Source organism: Cricetulus griseus, chromosome 3 (assembly GCF_003668045.3).
Source record: "Cricetulus griseus strain 17A/GY chromosome 3, alternate assembly CriGri-PICRH-1.0, whole genome shotgun sequence".
NCBI classification, from domain to species: Eukaryota; Metazoa; Chordata; class Mammalia; order Rodentia; family Cricetidae; genus Cricetulus; species Cricetulus griseus.
In genome coordinates this window covers 183,606,367-183,622,763 of record NC_048596.1, presented here as the reverse complement: position 1 = coordinate 183,622,763, position 16,397 = coordinate 183,606,367, and the positions used below count along the sequence as shown (strand labels likewise).

Sequence of the window (16,397 nt, the reverse complement as noted above, 5' to 3'; positions counted from 1 at the left end):
AAGAGAAAACTCATTTTTTTCACAAGTGTCTTCTACCTCCACATGTGTGCTATGGCATACCTTCCTCTACATAATTTTAAATCTAAAAAACAAAAGGAAAGATAAAAATACTGGGCCTGATCTGGGCGTTAGTGGCGCATGTCTTTAATCCCAGCACTTGGGAAGCAGAGGCAGGTGGATCTCTGTGAGTTCGAGACCAGCCTGGTCTACAAGAGGTAGTTCGAGGACAGCCTCCAAAACCACAGAGAAACCCTGTCTCAAAAAAAAAAAAAAAAAAACTGGGCATGATAGCACACACCTTTAGTCTCAGCACTAGGGAGGCAGAGGCAGGTGGACCTTGAGTTCAAGGCCAGTCAGGTCTACCTGGAAAGTTCCAGGACAGCCAGGGCTACACAGAAAAAACCTGTCTCAAATAACCAAAATAAAAAATAAGCAAAAAGATGGAGGTGTTAACTATATTTCCCCAAAATCAAATTTTATCTGAGTATCATTTAACAAATCATTAGATGACTTTTGGCTTCGATTAAAACAATTTCCAACAATTTTTGATATGGCACTAAACATACTTCTGTCATTTTTTTTTTACTATATATTTATGCCAAGCTATATTCTCAGCATTGAAGTTTACAAAATCAAAGTATCAGTCAGTTCTGAAAAACACTGAATATGGTTCTACATCTATGATATCAAACATTTAGCCAAAATTTAACTTTTATGTAAAGATAATCACATTCATCTCATTAGTTTGCAAATCTGCTTTTGTCTTTAATAAACAGTAAAATAATATGTATACCAAATAAATATTTTAGAATAAATCTATTTATTTATTATCTGTAAATGTTAGATCTGTATACTAACTTCATATACCTATGGTATGTGGGGTCATGTAAAAATTCCTCAGGCATTAGCCGAGTGTTGGTGGCACACGCCTTTAATCCCAGCACTTGGGAGGCAGAGGCAGGCAGATCTCTGTGAGTTCGAGAGCGAGTACCAGGATAGGCTCCAAAGCTACAAAGAGAAGCCCTGTCTCGAAAAACAAAAAACAACAACAACAACAAAAAAAAATCCTCAGGCCTGAAAAGAGGTTATTAATAGAAAAGTTTAAGAAGTTCCGATCTAAACAATCCTATTTGTTAATGCAAAGTAACTTTTCTCAAAACAAAATCAACTAATTTGGCAGATACACTAGAAACAAAATAGTTATAATTCCAAGTCTTGGCAGTTTCAACTAACAAATGATAAATTTCTGTAAATTTGTTAAAGCAGCCAAGTACAAAGACATTAATGAACAACTAGGAAGACTGAAGTAAATTCAATAGTTCATTAATTATAGCTAAAATCAGCACCTAGAGAAACAAGCCTAGGTTACAACAAAAATTTCTGGGCCAGCAAAGTTAGCAACCTCAGTTGGATCCCCAGATAAAAGAAGGAAAGAACTGATTTCAACATGTGTGGGATGCATGCTCTCCCCCCCATCATGCACATAACAGTAATAATAATGATGACAAGTTACTGTATTAAATAAATTCCAATAAGCATGTGTTCTTTTCAGGGCATATTGTTTATAACAAGGTCTCACAACTCAGGCTGGTCTCAGACTAAGTAGTTGAGGCTAACACTGAACTCCCAATTTTCCTGTCTCTGCTGCGATTATAGGCATGCTCCATTAAGCCTGAAAAGCTTGTGCTCTTTCACTGTACAAAATGGAGTATTTTGGGGATTGGAAAGATGGCTCAGTAATTAAGAGCACTTATTGCAGGGGCTGGAGAGATGACTCCACAGTTAAGAGCACTGGCTGCTCTTCCAAAGGCCCTGAATTCAATTCCCAGCAACCACATGGTTGCTCACAACCATCTATAATGAGATCTGGTGCCCTCTTCTGGCCTGAAGGCACACAGGCAGAACACTGTAGACATAATAAATAAATCTTTTAAAAAAAAAAAAAGAAAAAAAAGAGCACTTGTTGCTCTTCTAGAGAAAGTGGGTTCAATTCCCAGCTCATAACCATCTATAACTCCAGTTCCAGAGTATCTGAAGCCCTCTTCTGGCTTCTGCTGGTACAGGCTGACATGCAGAGAAAACACCCAGACATGTAGTAGCAACAGCAGCAATTTGTTGTTTTCTAGACAGGGCTTCTTTGTGTAGCCCTGGCTGTCCTGGAACTCACTTTATAGACCAGGCTGGCCTCAAACTCAAGTGATCTGCCTGCCTCTGCCTCCCAGAGTACTGGGATTAAAGGTGTGTGTCACCACCACTCAGCTAATAGTGGTAATTTTAATAGTATATTTCTTCCCATTAATGAACTCATATAAGTTTATCATCTTTCCTCCTTATCTCATACTACATACCAACCAGTCTTTAGAATCAAACTGGTGGCACAGGCCTCTGTACTCCTGGATACTCTGGGGGTAGAAACAGAAGTATTCAAATTCAAGGCCTGACTGGGTTACATAGTAAGTTCTAGAAGAACCTGCACAAGTAAAAGTAGCAAGCAAAAGGAAAGGTGGCATGTAAGTCAAAGGTCAAGCAGCCAAAACACTTCCCAGGAACTGTACCCACAATATAAGTGATGAATTCATTTGGCAAACGTCATTTCATTTCAGCTCTCTCCACAGATATTTTATTGTAACATGGAAATAAAGGACTAGGCAAAGGTCACATTTTTAAAAAGTTGACCAATGAAATAAAATTTTAACCTTTGTTCATTAATCCATACATTCATATTTAGGAAGTGTATGTGTATGTTCAAATTGCATCACAGCTCTAGAATCAAATCGGAGCTAGAACTACAAAGACATATATTTAAACCTAGGATTTTCTTCTCCTCGTTCTTGTTTTTTGTTTGTTTGTTTGTTTGAGACATGGTCTCACACAACAGCCAAGGATCACTAGAAACTCACTGTTAGGCCAGGCTAGCCTTAAATTTAAATTCTACTGCTTCAGTCTCCTGAATAGCTGTATAGGCCTAGGCCACCGGATCTAGCCACTTATAAACTTAAATTAAAGAAAAAATACAGTTAAATACGCATATAAAACTGTTCTCCACCACTGTTTATAAGAGCAGAACTGGAAACACCCTAAATATAAAGGCCATCAATACAAGGGTGATAAGTAATGACTCAAACACATCATGATACAATGTAGTCATTAGAAGCTGATTTGTACCATATCAAATGTCTATTCTGTAATATACTGTTTAGTGAAGCATGCTATAAAGAGTATAAAATCATTACAAAAAAAACTAGGGCCAGGAGGCGGTAGCATGCATAAGGCCCTAGGTTCAGTCTATAGTACAAAGAAACAAAAACAAGTTCAATTCCTAGCAACATTTCATGTACCCCCCCCAAAAAAAAGAAAAACCCTTTTAAAGACTGGGAATATAGTTAAATGGTAGATAGAGCACATGTCTAGAACATCTAAGGTCCTAGGTTCAATTCCAAACACACACACACACACACACACACACACACACACACACACACACACAGAGAGAGAGAGAGAGAGAGAGAGAGAGAGAGAGAGAGAACTTAAATTTTTAATTTTGTTATAACCTGAAAAATAAGCTTCAAATTTTTGAAAGACTTTTCTATAAAAAATCTTAGCCCAAAAGAGTAACTTATCCTGTCAGAGGGTGGTGGCATATGTCTTTAATCCCAGCACTTTGTGGAGGCAGAGGCAGGCAGATCTCTGTGAGTCCCAGGCCAGCCTGGTCTATAGAGTAAGTTCTGGGAGAGCCAGGGTTACACAGAGAAACCCTCTCTCAAACAATAATATTAATAATGATGATGATAATGACTATATATCCTAAAACAAAAAGTCCAAACAAAAAATTTCCTTTGAATAAGATTCAACTTTTCTTCAAAATGATCATATCAAAATAGATTCACTTTCAAAAAATATTTATAGGTATTAACACAATGTAAAAACAAAAAATTCTACCTATACCAGCATAGTAGCATATGCTTGTTATCTTAGTACTCAGGAAACTAAAGAAGGAGGACAATGAGTTAAGTGGCCAGCCTGAGCTAAAAAGTAGGGATCCTGTCTCTGAAAAAAAAAAATCATATAAAATTATATCATAAATTAAACAAATTACTTTAATGTTCATATAAAGCAAACAATAAACCACCCAAAGTACCCTTTACGCAAGCCCTTCAATGAATATAATTATATCAATTTAACTTAACAATTATCCAAGGTCCTCATTAACCCCATCAATGTCTAATTAATGATAGAAATATAAGCACAAGAACATCTTTTTGAGAATCAGTAGTGCTTAAAGTTTCCATAGCTACAGAAGTATGCCTCACTTCACTAATGTCGATTCTCCTTTTCTTTCTGGCTCATTGCCACAATTCTGACATTTACTGGATAACTGCAATCCTCTTGCTATTCTTAAATATAAACATTTGCTTTCTACAAATCAACAAAATGAATCAACCATGCAGTAGTGAAAAATATCATTTCATCCCATCTAAATGAGGCTAATATACTTATTCAAATTCATCTATGTATGTGTACTAAAATAATTCATATACTATACAAAATTCACCTAAAGCAAATAATGGCTTTTAGTATAGTCCATGTTTTTACAGATATTATTATAAATTACAAAACACTTTTATCACCCCTAAAAGACTCACATATTTTTTGAACTATTATGCACCCTATCCCTCGCTTCCAACCCTTAGGAAACACTAGCATACATGTTTCTAGACTTAACCTAACTTTTGTACAGTATTAGGAATGGGAATATTGGGTGGGAGGAAAAACTGTGGTTGGAATATAAAGTGAAATAAAAAAATTAAAAATGGAAAAAAAGGAATGGGAATATATAGCATATAGTCTTTTGTGATTAACATTTTTGTTTTGTTTTTTGTTTTTGTTTTTCGAGACAGAGTTTCTCTGTGGCTTTGGAGGCTGTCCTGGAACTAGCTCTTGTAGACCAGGCTGGTCTCAAACTCACAGAGATCTGCCTGCCTCTGCCTCCAGAGCACTGGGACTAAAGGCGTGCACCACCTCAGCCAGGTGATTAACACGTTTTCAAGTTCACTTATAGTGAGTTCTTGATTTCTTTTTATGGTCAAATAACATTCCATTGTGTGAACAGTCCAAATTTTGCTTACCCATTTATCCACCAGTTTATAGCTATTTAGATTTTTTCTGCATTTTAGGCTTTTTATGAATAATGCTGTTATAAACATTTTGTGTGGCCACATGTATTCATTTTTCTTGGATACATATCTAAAAGCACAATTTCTAGATAATACAGTAATTCTGTGTGTTTTACTTTTTGAAATATTTATTCTTATTCATGTGTGTGAGTGTTTTGCCTACATGTATATCTGTATCACATGTATGGCCCTTGGAGGCCAGAGGAGGGTGTCAGATGTCCTGATGGTTGCAGATGGTAGTGAGCTGCCATGTGGACGCTGGGAAACGAAGCCATGTCTTCTAAACCCAAGTCTTCTGGAAGAGCATCAGGGCTCTTAATCACTGAACCATCTGTCCAGCCCCATGTTTAACTTTTTGAAGAAATATCGGATTCTTTAAAATGGCAGCTTCACAATTTTACATTCCTAGCAGTAGTGTATTCATCTCCACATGATCAGTATTTTTGTTGTTGTTTCTGTTTCTTTGAGATGGGGTCTTAACTATGTTACCCAGGCTGTTTTCAAACTCCTGGGCTCAAGGTATCTTCCTACCTCAGCCTCCTGTGTAACTGGGACTACAACTATGTACCACAATGCTTTATCACAGCCATCCTAGGAAGTGAAAGAAGTACCTCTGGTGATTTTAATTGTATTTCCCAATGTTAACGATGAAGAACATCTTACATGTATTTATTAAGTGATTCATATAATTTGTTGTATGTTTTTATGCTAAACATTTATTCTTAGCAATATTTATGAAAATTATTAAAATTAGTATGTCCTTAAATATAGCTTACTAGCATTAAAGTCAATGTGTCCTAAAATAAAAATACATTTATTAGCACAAGCATTTTGCTGCCTTAATATATAGAAATAGTTGTCCTAATTAATGAAACAAAGTAGTCAGACTTTACTCACTCTACATTGGTAAATGTTTGCCTCATTTGCCTCACATTTTATTTTTAAAAGGATTAATTCCTATGGTGCAGCTCAGTAGTGGAGCAACACAAAAAACACCAAATAAACTCTTTCAGGTTACTCTCTTCCAGACATGTTTGCTGTGGCACATGCCAGCCCACAAGAATACACAATTTATTAGCTTAAGCTTACATTTGGTTTACAGCCACTGTTATAAGACACACTTAAACATGTCCTATCTTATTAATTTATAGAGACTGTAATGAAAACTTTGAACAAACACACTTGGGTAATAAAGCCTCTACAGTAAGGCATGGTAGTGAATACCTTTAATCCCAGCACTTGGGAGGCAGAGGCATGCAGATCTCTGAGTTTGAGGCCAGCCTGGTCTACAGAACAAGTGCCAGGATAGTCTCCAAAGCAACACAGAGAAATCCTGTCTCCAAAGCAAATAATAATAATAATTTTAATCTAACAATCTACCTAATAATGTAGAATTTCGAATATATGACTACTGATCAAATGTTGATTTTATTCAAAATCAGCATTTTCTACATACAGTTACGCAAAAGACTGCACTCACTTGTAAGGGACCAAAGAACTCACATTCTATGCTGGAGACATAGGTCAGTTGGTGCAATGCATGCCTAGCTTTCACAACACCCTGAGTTTGATCTCCAGAACACAAAAAAGTAGGTATGAATGAGGACATAGGCCTGTTATTCTAGTACTTGGGAGACAGAATTAGTTCAAGATCATCCTCCACTACATAACAAGTTCAAGGTCATCCTCTACTACATAACAAGTTCAAGGCAAACCTTCTGGATTATAAAATATCCTGTTTCAAGCAAACACCCTTCATATTGTTTTAACTTTACAAAAAGGAGAAGTAACTTAGTAACTCCAAAGAAAGTACTCTGAGTCTTTGTAGTGAAGAAAAGTACTGTAATTTCCTTCACTGAAATAGTCTAATCCCTAACACAGAACTTTCAGGAAGTTCAGGAAACAAAAACCAACCCCAGCAAGATAAAGAACTAGTTTCTGAAGCTCCTATTCTGCTGTCCATCTCTTCTCAATTTCATTTTGTCTCTGAAACATACCAGCAAAAATAAGAAGCAGCAGAAACAGATTCCTATGATGTCATATAAGTACTGCCAAAGATTTCTTGACCCTTAACAGATACTTGGTTACGCAAAGTCAACTAACTATCCATCCTGATAGAAACACGCAGGGTGTTTTGTATCACATACATGAAACATTGCATTCTAAGTGAAATTTTGATCAACAAAAGAGGAAGTAACATTATCCTTTCTCAAAGATTAAACGGGCTTCTAATTATTTACATAATCCTAAAGGTATATTAAATTTGTTTTACAACTGTAGCAAAAAGGCCTAGAAGAATGAGATTTTTTTTTTTAATCCATTAAGCAAAAATTTTCAACTCAAAAAAAGAAAAAAAGAAAAAAGAAATCAAGTGCCTGGGTCAGCAAGAATAACAGCTTGACAATATGAGTTCCGTCTGTGGAACCCATGATGGAAAGAGAACCAACTCCAGAAAGTTGTCCCCTAATTTTACAAGTATGGTGAGCAAAGCATCCCGACCACTTCACACAAATAGACAATAATAAAAAAATTAAACTAAGAGAGAGAAAAAAACTCTGGCTTCTGCTTATTTCTTTTTCTACTTTTCACTTCTAAGCCTGAATATCAGCCACGACAGAGTTTAATCTATGATATGCTACAACTACCTCATAAAGATACTCACTGTAGTGGCTGGTTTTGTTGTCAACTTGACACAAGCTAGAATCATCATAGGAAGGAGCCTTAGTTGAGGCAATCCCTCCATAAGACCAGTTGCAAGGCATTTTCTCATTTAGTGATCAATGGGGAGGGCCCAGTCGCCCATGTTGGGTGGTACCATCCCTGGTGCCATGCTGGGTGGGTTCTGTAAGAAAACAGACTTAGGGGCTACAAAGATGGCTCAGTGGTTAAGAGCACTGGCTGATCTTCCAAAGGATCTCGGTTCAATTCCCAGCACTTACATGGCAGCTCACAGCTGTCTGTAACCTGAAACCTTCATGCAGGCAAAACACAATACACACAAATAAAATAAGAAACAATAAAAAAATTTAAAAACACAGACTAAGCAAGCCAGTAAGCAGTTCCCCTCTATGGCCTCTGCATCAGCTCGTGCCTCCAGGATCCTGCCTTGTTTGAGTTGCTATCCTGACTTCCTTCAATGATGAACAGCAATGCTGAAGTGTAAGCCTAATACTTTCCTCCCACACCTACTTTTTGTTCATGGTGTTTCACTGCAGCAATAAAAAACCCTAACTAAGACACTCATGTAAGACAGCAAACAATTTGCTAACTGTGAACATTAAAATATTCCCCAAAGCAGAGCTCACATCCCTAACCAAGAAGCTATCTTCCACTAACAACCACTTGAAAAGGAAAAATCTCACTGGTATGAAAAAAATTTATTTTCAATAAAATAAATCAGGCACAGGGCTGGAGAGATGGCTCAGAGGTTAAGAGCACTGGCTGTTCTTCAGAGGTCCTGAGTTCAATTCCCAGCAACCACATGGTGGCTCACAATCATTTAAAATGAAATCTGATGCCCTCTTCTGGCATGCAGGCTGACATGCAGATAGAATACTGTATATATAATAAATAAATCTTTTTTAAAAAATAAATAAGTCAGGCACACGCATGCAAGCAAGATATTTAAACTCGTAAAACCTTTAAAAACAAACATACAATTTTTTAAAGAATTATATACATTTTAAATTTGTGTGATTATGTGCGAGAGAGAGAGAGAGAGAGAGAGAGAGAGAGAGAAGAGAGAGAGAGAGAGAGAGAGCCCCATGCATATGAGGGAGCCCTTTGAGGCCATAATAGAGTACTGGGTGTCTCCTGAAGTTGAGGTCATTTTAATACTTGTGTATTATTGCATTAATTAGTTAAAATCCTGTAACTATTGTCAGGGAATCATCACGTTAATTAAAATCATGGTAGCAAGAAGGCTCAGTCAGCATTGTTTTAATAGACAGGCTAAAAGCAAACTCTGCTGAATAGCAAGAATATTTTTAATCTATTTATCAAGTCAAAAACTCCCAACTACAGGTTTTATAACTTATTTTCTTAAAAACTTAAATTGACAGGCATGGTGGGGAACACCTGTAATCCAAGCACTGACAGACTGAGGCAGAAGGAGTGAAAGTTTCAAAGAGGGGGAAGGAAGAGGAAGAGCAGCAGCTCCAACAGCGTAACTCTACAACTTATTAATTATGTGATTCTAGGCTAGTCACTAAAGATCCATATGCCTCCATTTCCTCATCTCTAAAGTAAGATAATTGCTATTTAACATCTCAAAGGGTTATACAAATTCTTTTGAGTTCACTGATCAAGTAGGATGCAGGAGCTAGCAACACCTCTACTCCCAGCACTCAAACAAATGGGACAGGAGGACCAAAAGTTCAAGGATAACCTGGGCTGTGAATGAGACCCTGCCTCAAAAAAAGAAAGGTGAGAGAAGATGGCTCAGTGATTAATTAAGAGCACTGGCTGTTCTTCCAGAGAATATGGGTTCAATTCCCAGCAACCATATGGTGGCTAACAACCATCTGTAACTCTAATTCCAGGGAATCCAACACCCTCTTCTGGCTGCCTCGTGCACTACATGCATGCGATGAACAGACATTCATGCAGGCAAAACACTCATCCACATAAAATATAATGACAAATTAAATCTCAAAAAAATGCTGGGCACTGCTGGCACACACCTTTAACCCCAGCACTCAGGAGGCAGAGTCAGGTGAATCTCTGTGAGTTCAAGGCCAGACTGGTCAACAAATCGAGTTCCAGGACATCCAGGACTATTACACAGAGAAATCCTGTCTTGAAAAACCAACACACAAACAAACCAATTCTCAAAAAAAATCTTAGAAAGAGAAATGAATGAACTTTAGAATTAGAAATGAATGAACATGAATGAATTCAATAACTAGGGAAATGGCTCCATGGGAAGTTTTCTATGTAAGAATGCAGACCAAAATTCAGAGTCCCTGCACCCATATAAAAAGTAAACTATGCCTGTAATTCCAGCACAAGACAGGCAGGAACAGGAGGATCCTTGCAGGCTTGCCGGTCAGTCAGTCTAGCCAAATTAGTTAATTCCAGATTCAGTGAGAAATTTTCAACAGGAAGGTAGGGATAGATTGAGGAACCTCTGGGCTTTACACACATGTATGCACACACACACAAATAATTCAGTGAATCATCGGGACAGTAAGGAAGCTCAATAGGTAAAGTAAAGGCACTTGCCACCAAGCCTGACAACCTGAGAATGACCCCCAGAACCACATAGTAGAAAGCAAGAACTGATTCCTAAAAACTGTTGAGTCTGACATCCACATGTGTAGTATGGCACATCCAGTAAGTAAATGTTTTTTAAAGAATTCAGTGGTGCCAGGTGGTGGTACACACGCCTTTAATCCCAGAACTTAGGAGGCAGAGGGAGGTGGATCTCTGTGAGTTCAAAGCTAGTCTGGTCTACAAAGTGAGTTCCAAGACAGCCAGGGCTATACAGTGAAACCCTGTCTTAAAAAACTTAAAAAAAAAAAAAAAAAAGGAATAATTCAGTGGCAAGCTCTTGACATACACCACTCTGAAGAGATTTATGTTCAACAATTTTTCCGTGTGTGTGTGTGTGTGTGTGTGTGTGTGTGTGTGTGTGTGTGTGTGTGTGTGTGTGTGTGTTTACACATTCTATAGCCAGGAACTTACTAGCTTTGTTTCCATCTCTGCAACCCTCCTGCCTCACCTACTTGGACTGCAGTTTTAAGAGATTACAAGACACTGATACACCAGAAGTATTAGCCTCCTGGTATACTCTATCTTGCAAAGATGGCAAAGGAGAATCAAGAAATGAACTAGAGGAGGCCTAGGCCTGGCCCAGGATGATGTTGTAGAATTTGGGGAGCCCCCATGGAGGGCTCTACCCTCTATGGGGAGTGGAGGGGGGAAGGGGATGGGGTAGGGGGAAAAGGGAGAAAGGATTGACATGTGAAATTACAATTTGTAAAAATTAAATAAAAAAGAAAAGAAAAGAAAAAAGAAAAAAGAAATGAACTAGAATATATACTTCTTAGAATAAAACAGAGTATTCTAAAAAATTAATACAAAGCCAGACAATCATGGTGAACACCTTTACTTTACTTCCAGTACTTGAGAGGTAGAGGCAGGTAGATCTCCTGTGTTTGAGTCCAGCCTGGTCTATGGAGAGAGTTCCAGGGCAGTCCAAGCATACATAGACAAACCCTGTCTCAAAAAGACCAACAAAAAATTAATACAAAAAGCCAGGCATGATAGAATATGTCTTTAATAAGCCAGAACTCGGGAGGCAGAAGCAGGCCAATCTTTTTTTTTTTTTTGATTTAACTTTTTTATTGAAAATTGTTTTCATAAAATATGTTCTGATCACAGTTTCCCCTCCATCCACCTAGCCAAGCCACATCTTTTCTTTCTATCTCTCATTTGAAAACAAGCAGCAGGCCAATGTCTTGAGTTCAAAGGCAGCCTGCTTTACATAGTGAATTCCAGGCCAGCCAAGACTACATAGTAATACCTATCTCAAAAAAGAAAAAAATATATTTGAGAACCTTTTATATACTCTAAATTATACTGTTAAAACAATATAGCTGATGCTAAAGTTTAAAAACTAACTTTTAGGGGACTGGAGAGAAGACTCAGAAGAGCACTGGCTGCTCTTAGAGAGGACCCAAGTTTGATTCCCAGCACATACATGACAGCTCTATAATTCCAGTCTCTGGGGATCCAACACTCTTTTATGGTCTCTGTCAGCACAACACACACGCACACACGATACACGGACATACAGGCAGGCAAAAGCAAAACACCCATACACATAAAAATAATCTTAAAAAACAAACAAAAAAAAAAGAAAAACCTTAAAATTTATAAAATACATCCTTAAATAATTAACACATTTTCCCTGATAGATAATCTCTCTGATTAGGATATTCCCTGCTAGGGTCATATAGCTCAATGAGAACATTTGCCTCCCATTCTTGAAGTCCCAGGTTAAATTCCCAGTACTTCTGGGCATTGTGGCACACTCTTTAAAGCACTCAAAGCAGAGGCAGGCAGATCTAAGTTCCAGGCCAGTATGACCCATATAGAATTGTCCCAGAACATCAAAGAGCTACATAGTGAGACTTGTCTCAAAAAACAATAGTAAGCAAATAAATAAATCCCCAGTACTATCCAATAATAAAATAATAATAAAGCCAAACACTATAACTAGACACTTTAATACCTAAGGAGATACCTACTTTTCTAGAAGGAATAATAAAGTTTAGAATAGTAAAATCACTTGCCCCAGGTCACAGAACTGAAGAAGTTGCTAAACTGGTATTTAAACCTAAGCTCAATTACAACACCCACTTCCTCCACTGTATCTATAGGACAACCTTCCTCTATGGGAAGAAAAAGCTATATTCAAGTCAGACAAAAATATTCAAGGTCCTTTTCAAAGAGATAATAAAGTACTACAGACATAATAAAGCATTGTCACTGGATACATATATTTATTTCATGGTGGCACTTGGCTTTGGGTAAGGAGTACTGACTACAACACAGAAGGGATTGTTTCTGCTGCTGCTCAACTTTTCCCCCAAGACTCTTACTTTCAGCTTGTTTCTCATTTCTAAATAACGGAGAAATAATTAATATCCTTGCTATCTAATACCAAGACTCTAAAATTCAAAGATGGTAAGTGTAAAGTAAAAATAAAAAAAAGTTTTTAAAAGAATTGTCATCTGTTTAAGGTACATAGCCTATTAACTTTTCCAGAACATTCTATGGGCCTCTTTTTCTAAGCATAGTTTAATCATCTCTATTACTTAGCTTTTTTCATCCTTAAATATAATGATATAGAAGTCACATCAATAATTGGTAAATAAATTATATATCATTCTGAAACACATAACATCCAAGTTTTCAATTTGGAATTTTCAAACTAAGTTTGTTTGGTGTCACTGCTGTATTTATTAATTTATCATCTTTATGTTTGAACCTTTTCAAATTCAGTTTGTGTTAAAAAAATAAATAAATAAATAACTGGCCAGGCGGTGGTGGCGCACGCCTTTAGTCCCAGCATTCGGGAGGCAGAGGGCAGCAGATCTCTGTGAGTTCAAGACCAGCCTGGTCTACAAGAGCTAGTTCCAGGAAGCCACAGAGAAACTGTCTCGAAAAACCAAGAAAAAAACAAAAAAACAAACAAAAAAAAAACAACCAAAAAAAAAGCTGAAATTCTAAAGTAGAACACCCAACACATAATTTTAAACGATTGTGAGGGATTTCCCCAAAGCCTCTCAAAGCAGACACAATGGGCTATAAGCACTTCAAGCACAACAATGAAATCCACTGAAACATTTAGCTGCTCTAAAAGAAGGATCAGGCTCCTTAGCAAAAAAAACTACATTGTGTGAGTCTGCAAAGTTTCCCACTTTTCCATTTCAACTCCATCTCAGAGAAAGCCTTTGCACACTAACACAATATACTGTAAAATGGCATTTTGCTGACCTTCCAATAGTCCAGCTCTATGAAAATTCTGTGATGGGTGTAACTTCAGAGAATCTGAAAAACACAAAAAGCATTAAGTACTTTTTATGCTGAATGAGAAAAAAATGCCAAGGATAGCATACATCTCTTATGTAACTATTATGTATTTTTAAGAGCTTAAGCCCATATTAGTTTGGTCTATTCCCTGCAAAAGGGTGCTTGGGTTGCTTCTACACTAGTCTCTAAGCTAAACTCAAATTTTGATAAAGCATTTGTTTCATGGAAAATTATCTGATGATTACTGCCCAAATGGTGTTACTGTCTTGCCTATTTTTAGCATTCAATTGTACATCAGCCTTATTCTAAAGCTCACCTCTTGATATTTTCTGACACTTCAAACTACAATATTTCTAAGCTATTTCAGGTAATATCTGAGAAATATCCTACAGGATAATAACTGTCAACTAAAGTCATTAAAGCAACAGACAATGGCCTAACAGTTATGAAGTAGGGCTCTGTGTACAAACTCAATATAAAGTCAGCACCTTCCATGGTAAATCACATCCCTCTGACTCACTTAAACAATATGAATACACTAACGCCAGGCTTAAGTCCCTCGGTAAAATTATCTGGTGGATTTGTAAAACTAAAAAGAGGGGAAATGCTGGATTTCTCGGGAAAAGGGTTCACACCGTGGTATGTTTTAAAATATAAATGAATCGCTAAGAACAGACTTTTGCCCCTTCCACCGGTATAAGAATTGGCGATGAGTGCAAATGTGGGTATTTTTAGTTTGATACCCCTTGCAAAGGAAACCTGTTCTGACACATTCTTGTGGTGTCCAGTGTAGGAATTTAACCCCAGCAGAGATCACCTCAAGTGTTAATGTTTTAGATGCTGGGAATCCCCTGAAGGCCTTAGCCAAAATAGTTTTAAATGGGGAGCTGTGTTCATTGCCTCCTCTCTGCAAGGAGCCCTTGAACAGCAAAGAAGAGAAATTTCTCTAAGGGCAGGACTGTGCCCGAGCCTGGTACTCCAGGGAGAGGAATACAAGTAATCCAGGGAGGGCATCCCTATATTTGTAAAAGAAGTAATTAGAATGCCACGGAGGTGAAAAGACAGAAAAAAGAAAATTCGGGCCTTTTCCAGGCAAGACGATGACGAGGAAAGGAAGAACGCCTGGTTGAGGGGGGCCGTCCCGACATGGGGAGGGAGTGGATTAGGCCCGGGGGGGGGGGTAAGGACGACCGCGCACAAACAAGCCGAAAGAGGGAGAAAAAAATGGTGACCCTCAGCTCGGAAGCCGCTTGGGGCCACGCAGCCCGGCGTGTGGCAACTTTGCCGGGGAGGAGAGACCGGGAGACAGGAGCCGCGGCGTCCGGACCCCCTGGGCGCCCCAGCACCGGGACTAGTGGGGTGATTCCCGAGTCGGGGAAGGACTGGGCAGGCAGCCGACAGAGGGTGGCGGAGCCGGGAGCGGCGACCGTCAGGATGCGAACCTCCGGGGCCGCAGAGGACTCGGAGGGGGGGGGGCCGGAACCTGAGCCCCGGGCGCCCCGCGCTGCGCTGTGGAGGGGCCGCCGCTCCGCAGTTCCCGAATCTCCCCTAGCCCTCCGTGACGCCCCAGGGCCAGCCTGGGACTCTCGTGAGGGGCAACCCCGGCCGAGCCGGGCTCCGACGGGGACCCCCGGGACTCTGAGCGCCCGCGCTCCCCGCCCCCACGCCCCACCCCCCATCTGACTCACCTCGCGAGTACAGGGACTTGGGCGATTCCAGGTCTAGGTCCGCGCTGAGCAATGAGATGAAGTCCGAGGGCATCGCAGCTCGACCCAGCCCGGCCCGAGGGCAGCGGGAGGGGGGGAGCGGCGGTGGCGGCGGCACCTCCTCTCCGGGACCGCGGGCACCGAACCGGGGGCGGCGAGGCGAGGGCGGCAGCCGCTGCCTCCTCCTCCTCCTCCTCCTCGAGGGCAGTCACTTCCCACCCGGCCGAGCGACGAGAACGGCGGCGGGGAGTAGAGCAGCTCTGCGGAGTAGAGAACTGACTCCCGGTGAGTCCAGAGAGAAGAAGGTTCGGGCGGGGTAGGGGAGAGGGACAGCCAAAGAGTCCGTTTCGGGCTTCTCCTCAGCGCACACTGACTGCAGCCGCCACCGCCGCCGCCGCTGACAGGAATCTGAGCCCCGCCCCCTCGTGAGGCACTGCGCACGCGCGGAGGGGGGACTCCAGGAGCCCGGAAGAGCCTAGAGGCCGCCGGAGGGCGGACAGGCGCGCCACGGAACAGCATCAACAAGGGCTTCGCTTCCTGCCGTCGCTGCCGCGGCTGCTGCTGATCCCGGGCTGGGAATGGGCCCCGCCAGCAGGGAGGGAGGAGGGAGGAGGGAGGAGGGAGGCGGCCTGGCTTCTGGGGCCCCAAGAAGGGAAGAGATTTTTGCCACGACCTGGTGGCGGCGAGCCTGAGGCGGCCGGCCCTGCACCATGGTGTACGCAGGAGGACACCGACCCTGGGGAACCTAGATGTCTGCAAGGAAGAGAAAGACCTCCAGGGACTTGCAGCGACCGAGGCCGGCAGGCTTGAGCTTGCACAGGGGAATGGAGTTCCATGGCTTGGACAGCAACCCAGCCCTTCGGGGCTTTTCATAGCAGTTTCTGCAGTGAGCTGGCCCAAGGACTAGCAGACTCGTTTTTAATTAAGAAAGGGCAAACTATACTCTAACCCACCCTTTAAGTTATCGAATTTTGGG

The 16,397-nt window shown here is 40.3% G+C and overlaps 1 protein-coding gene across 5 annotated transcripts in view; it reads right to left on the bottom strand.

The window, feature by feature from the left end:
* Nucleotides 1–15,833, bottom strand: part of Nfat5 (nuclear factor of activated T cells 5) — an 85,924-nt gene extending 70,091 nt beyond the window's left edge. For 3 of the 5 annotated variants that reach the window (XM_027405944.2, XM_027405945.2, XM_027405948.2), the window contains exons 1-2: nucleotides 15,404–15,833; nucleotides 13,680–13,733 (exon numbers count right to left, since the gene is read on the bottom strand). In XM_027405944.2, coding sequence (XP_027261745.1) covers nucleotides 13,680–13,733; nucleotides 15,404–15,476 — 127 coding nt within the window. In that variant the 5' untranslated portion in view covers nucleotides 15,477–15,833. The remainder of the gene's footprint in view (nucleotides 1–13,679; nucleotides 13,734–15,403) is intronic. The other 2 variants (XM_027405946.2, XM_027405947.2) reach the window with 1 other exon arrangement.
* Nucleotides 15,834–16,397: the final 564 nt, after the last annotated feature.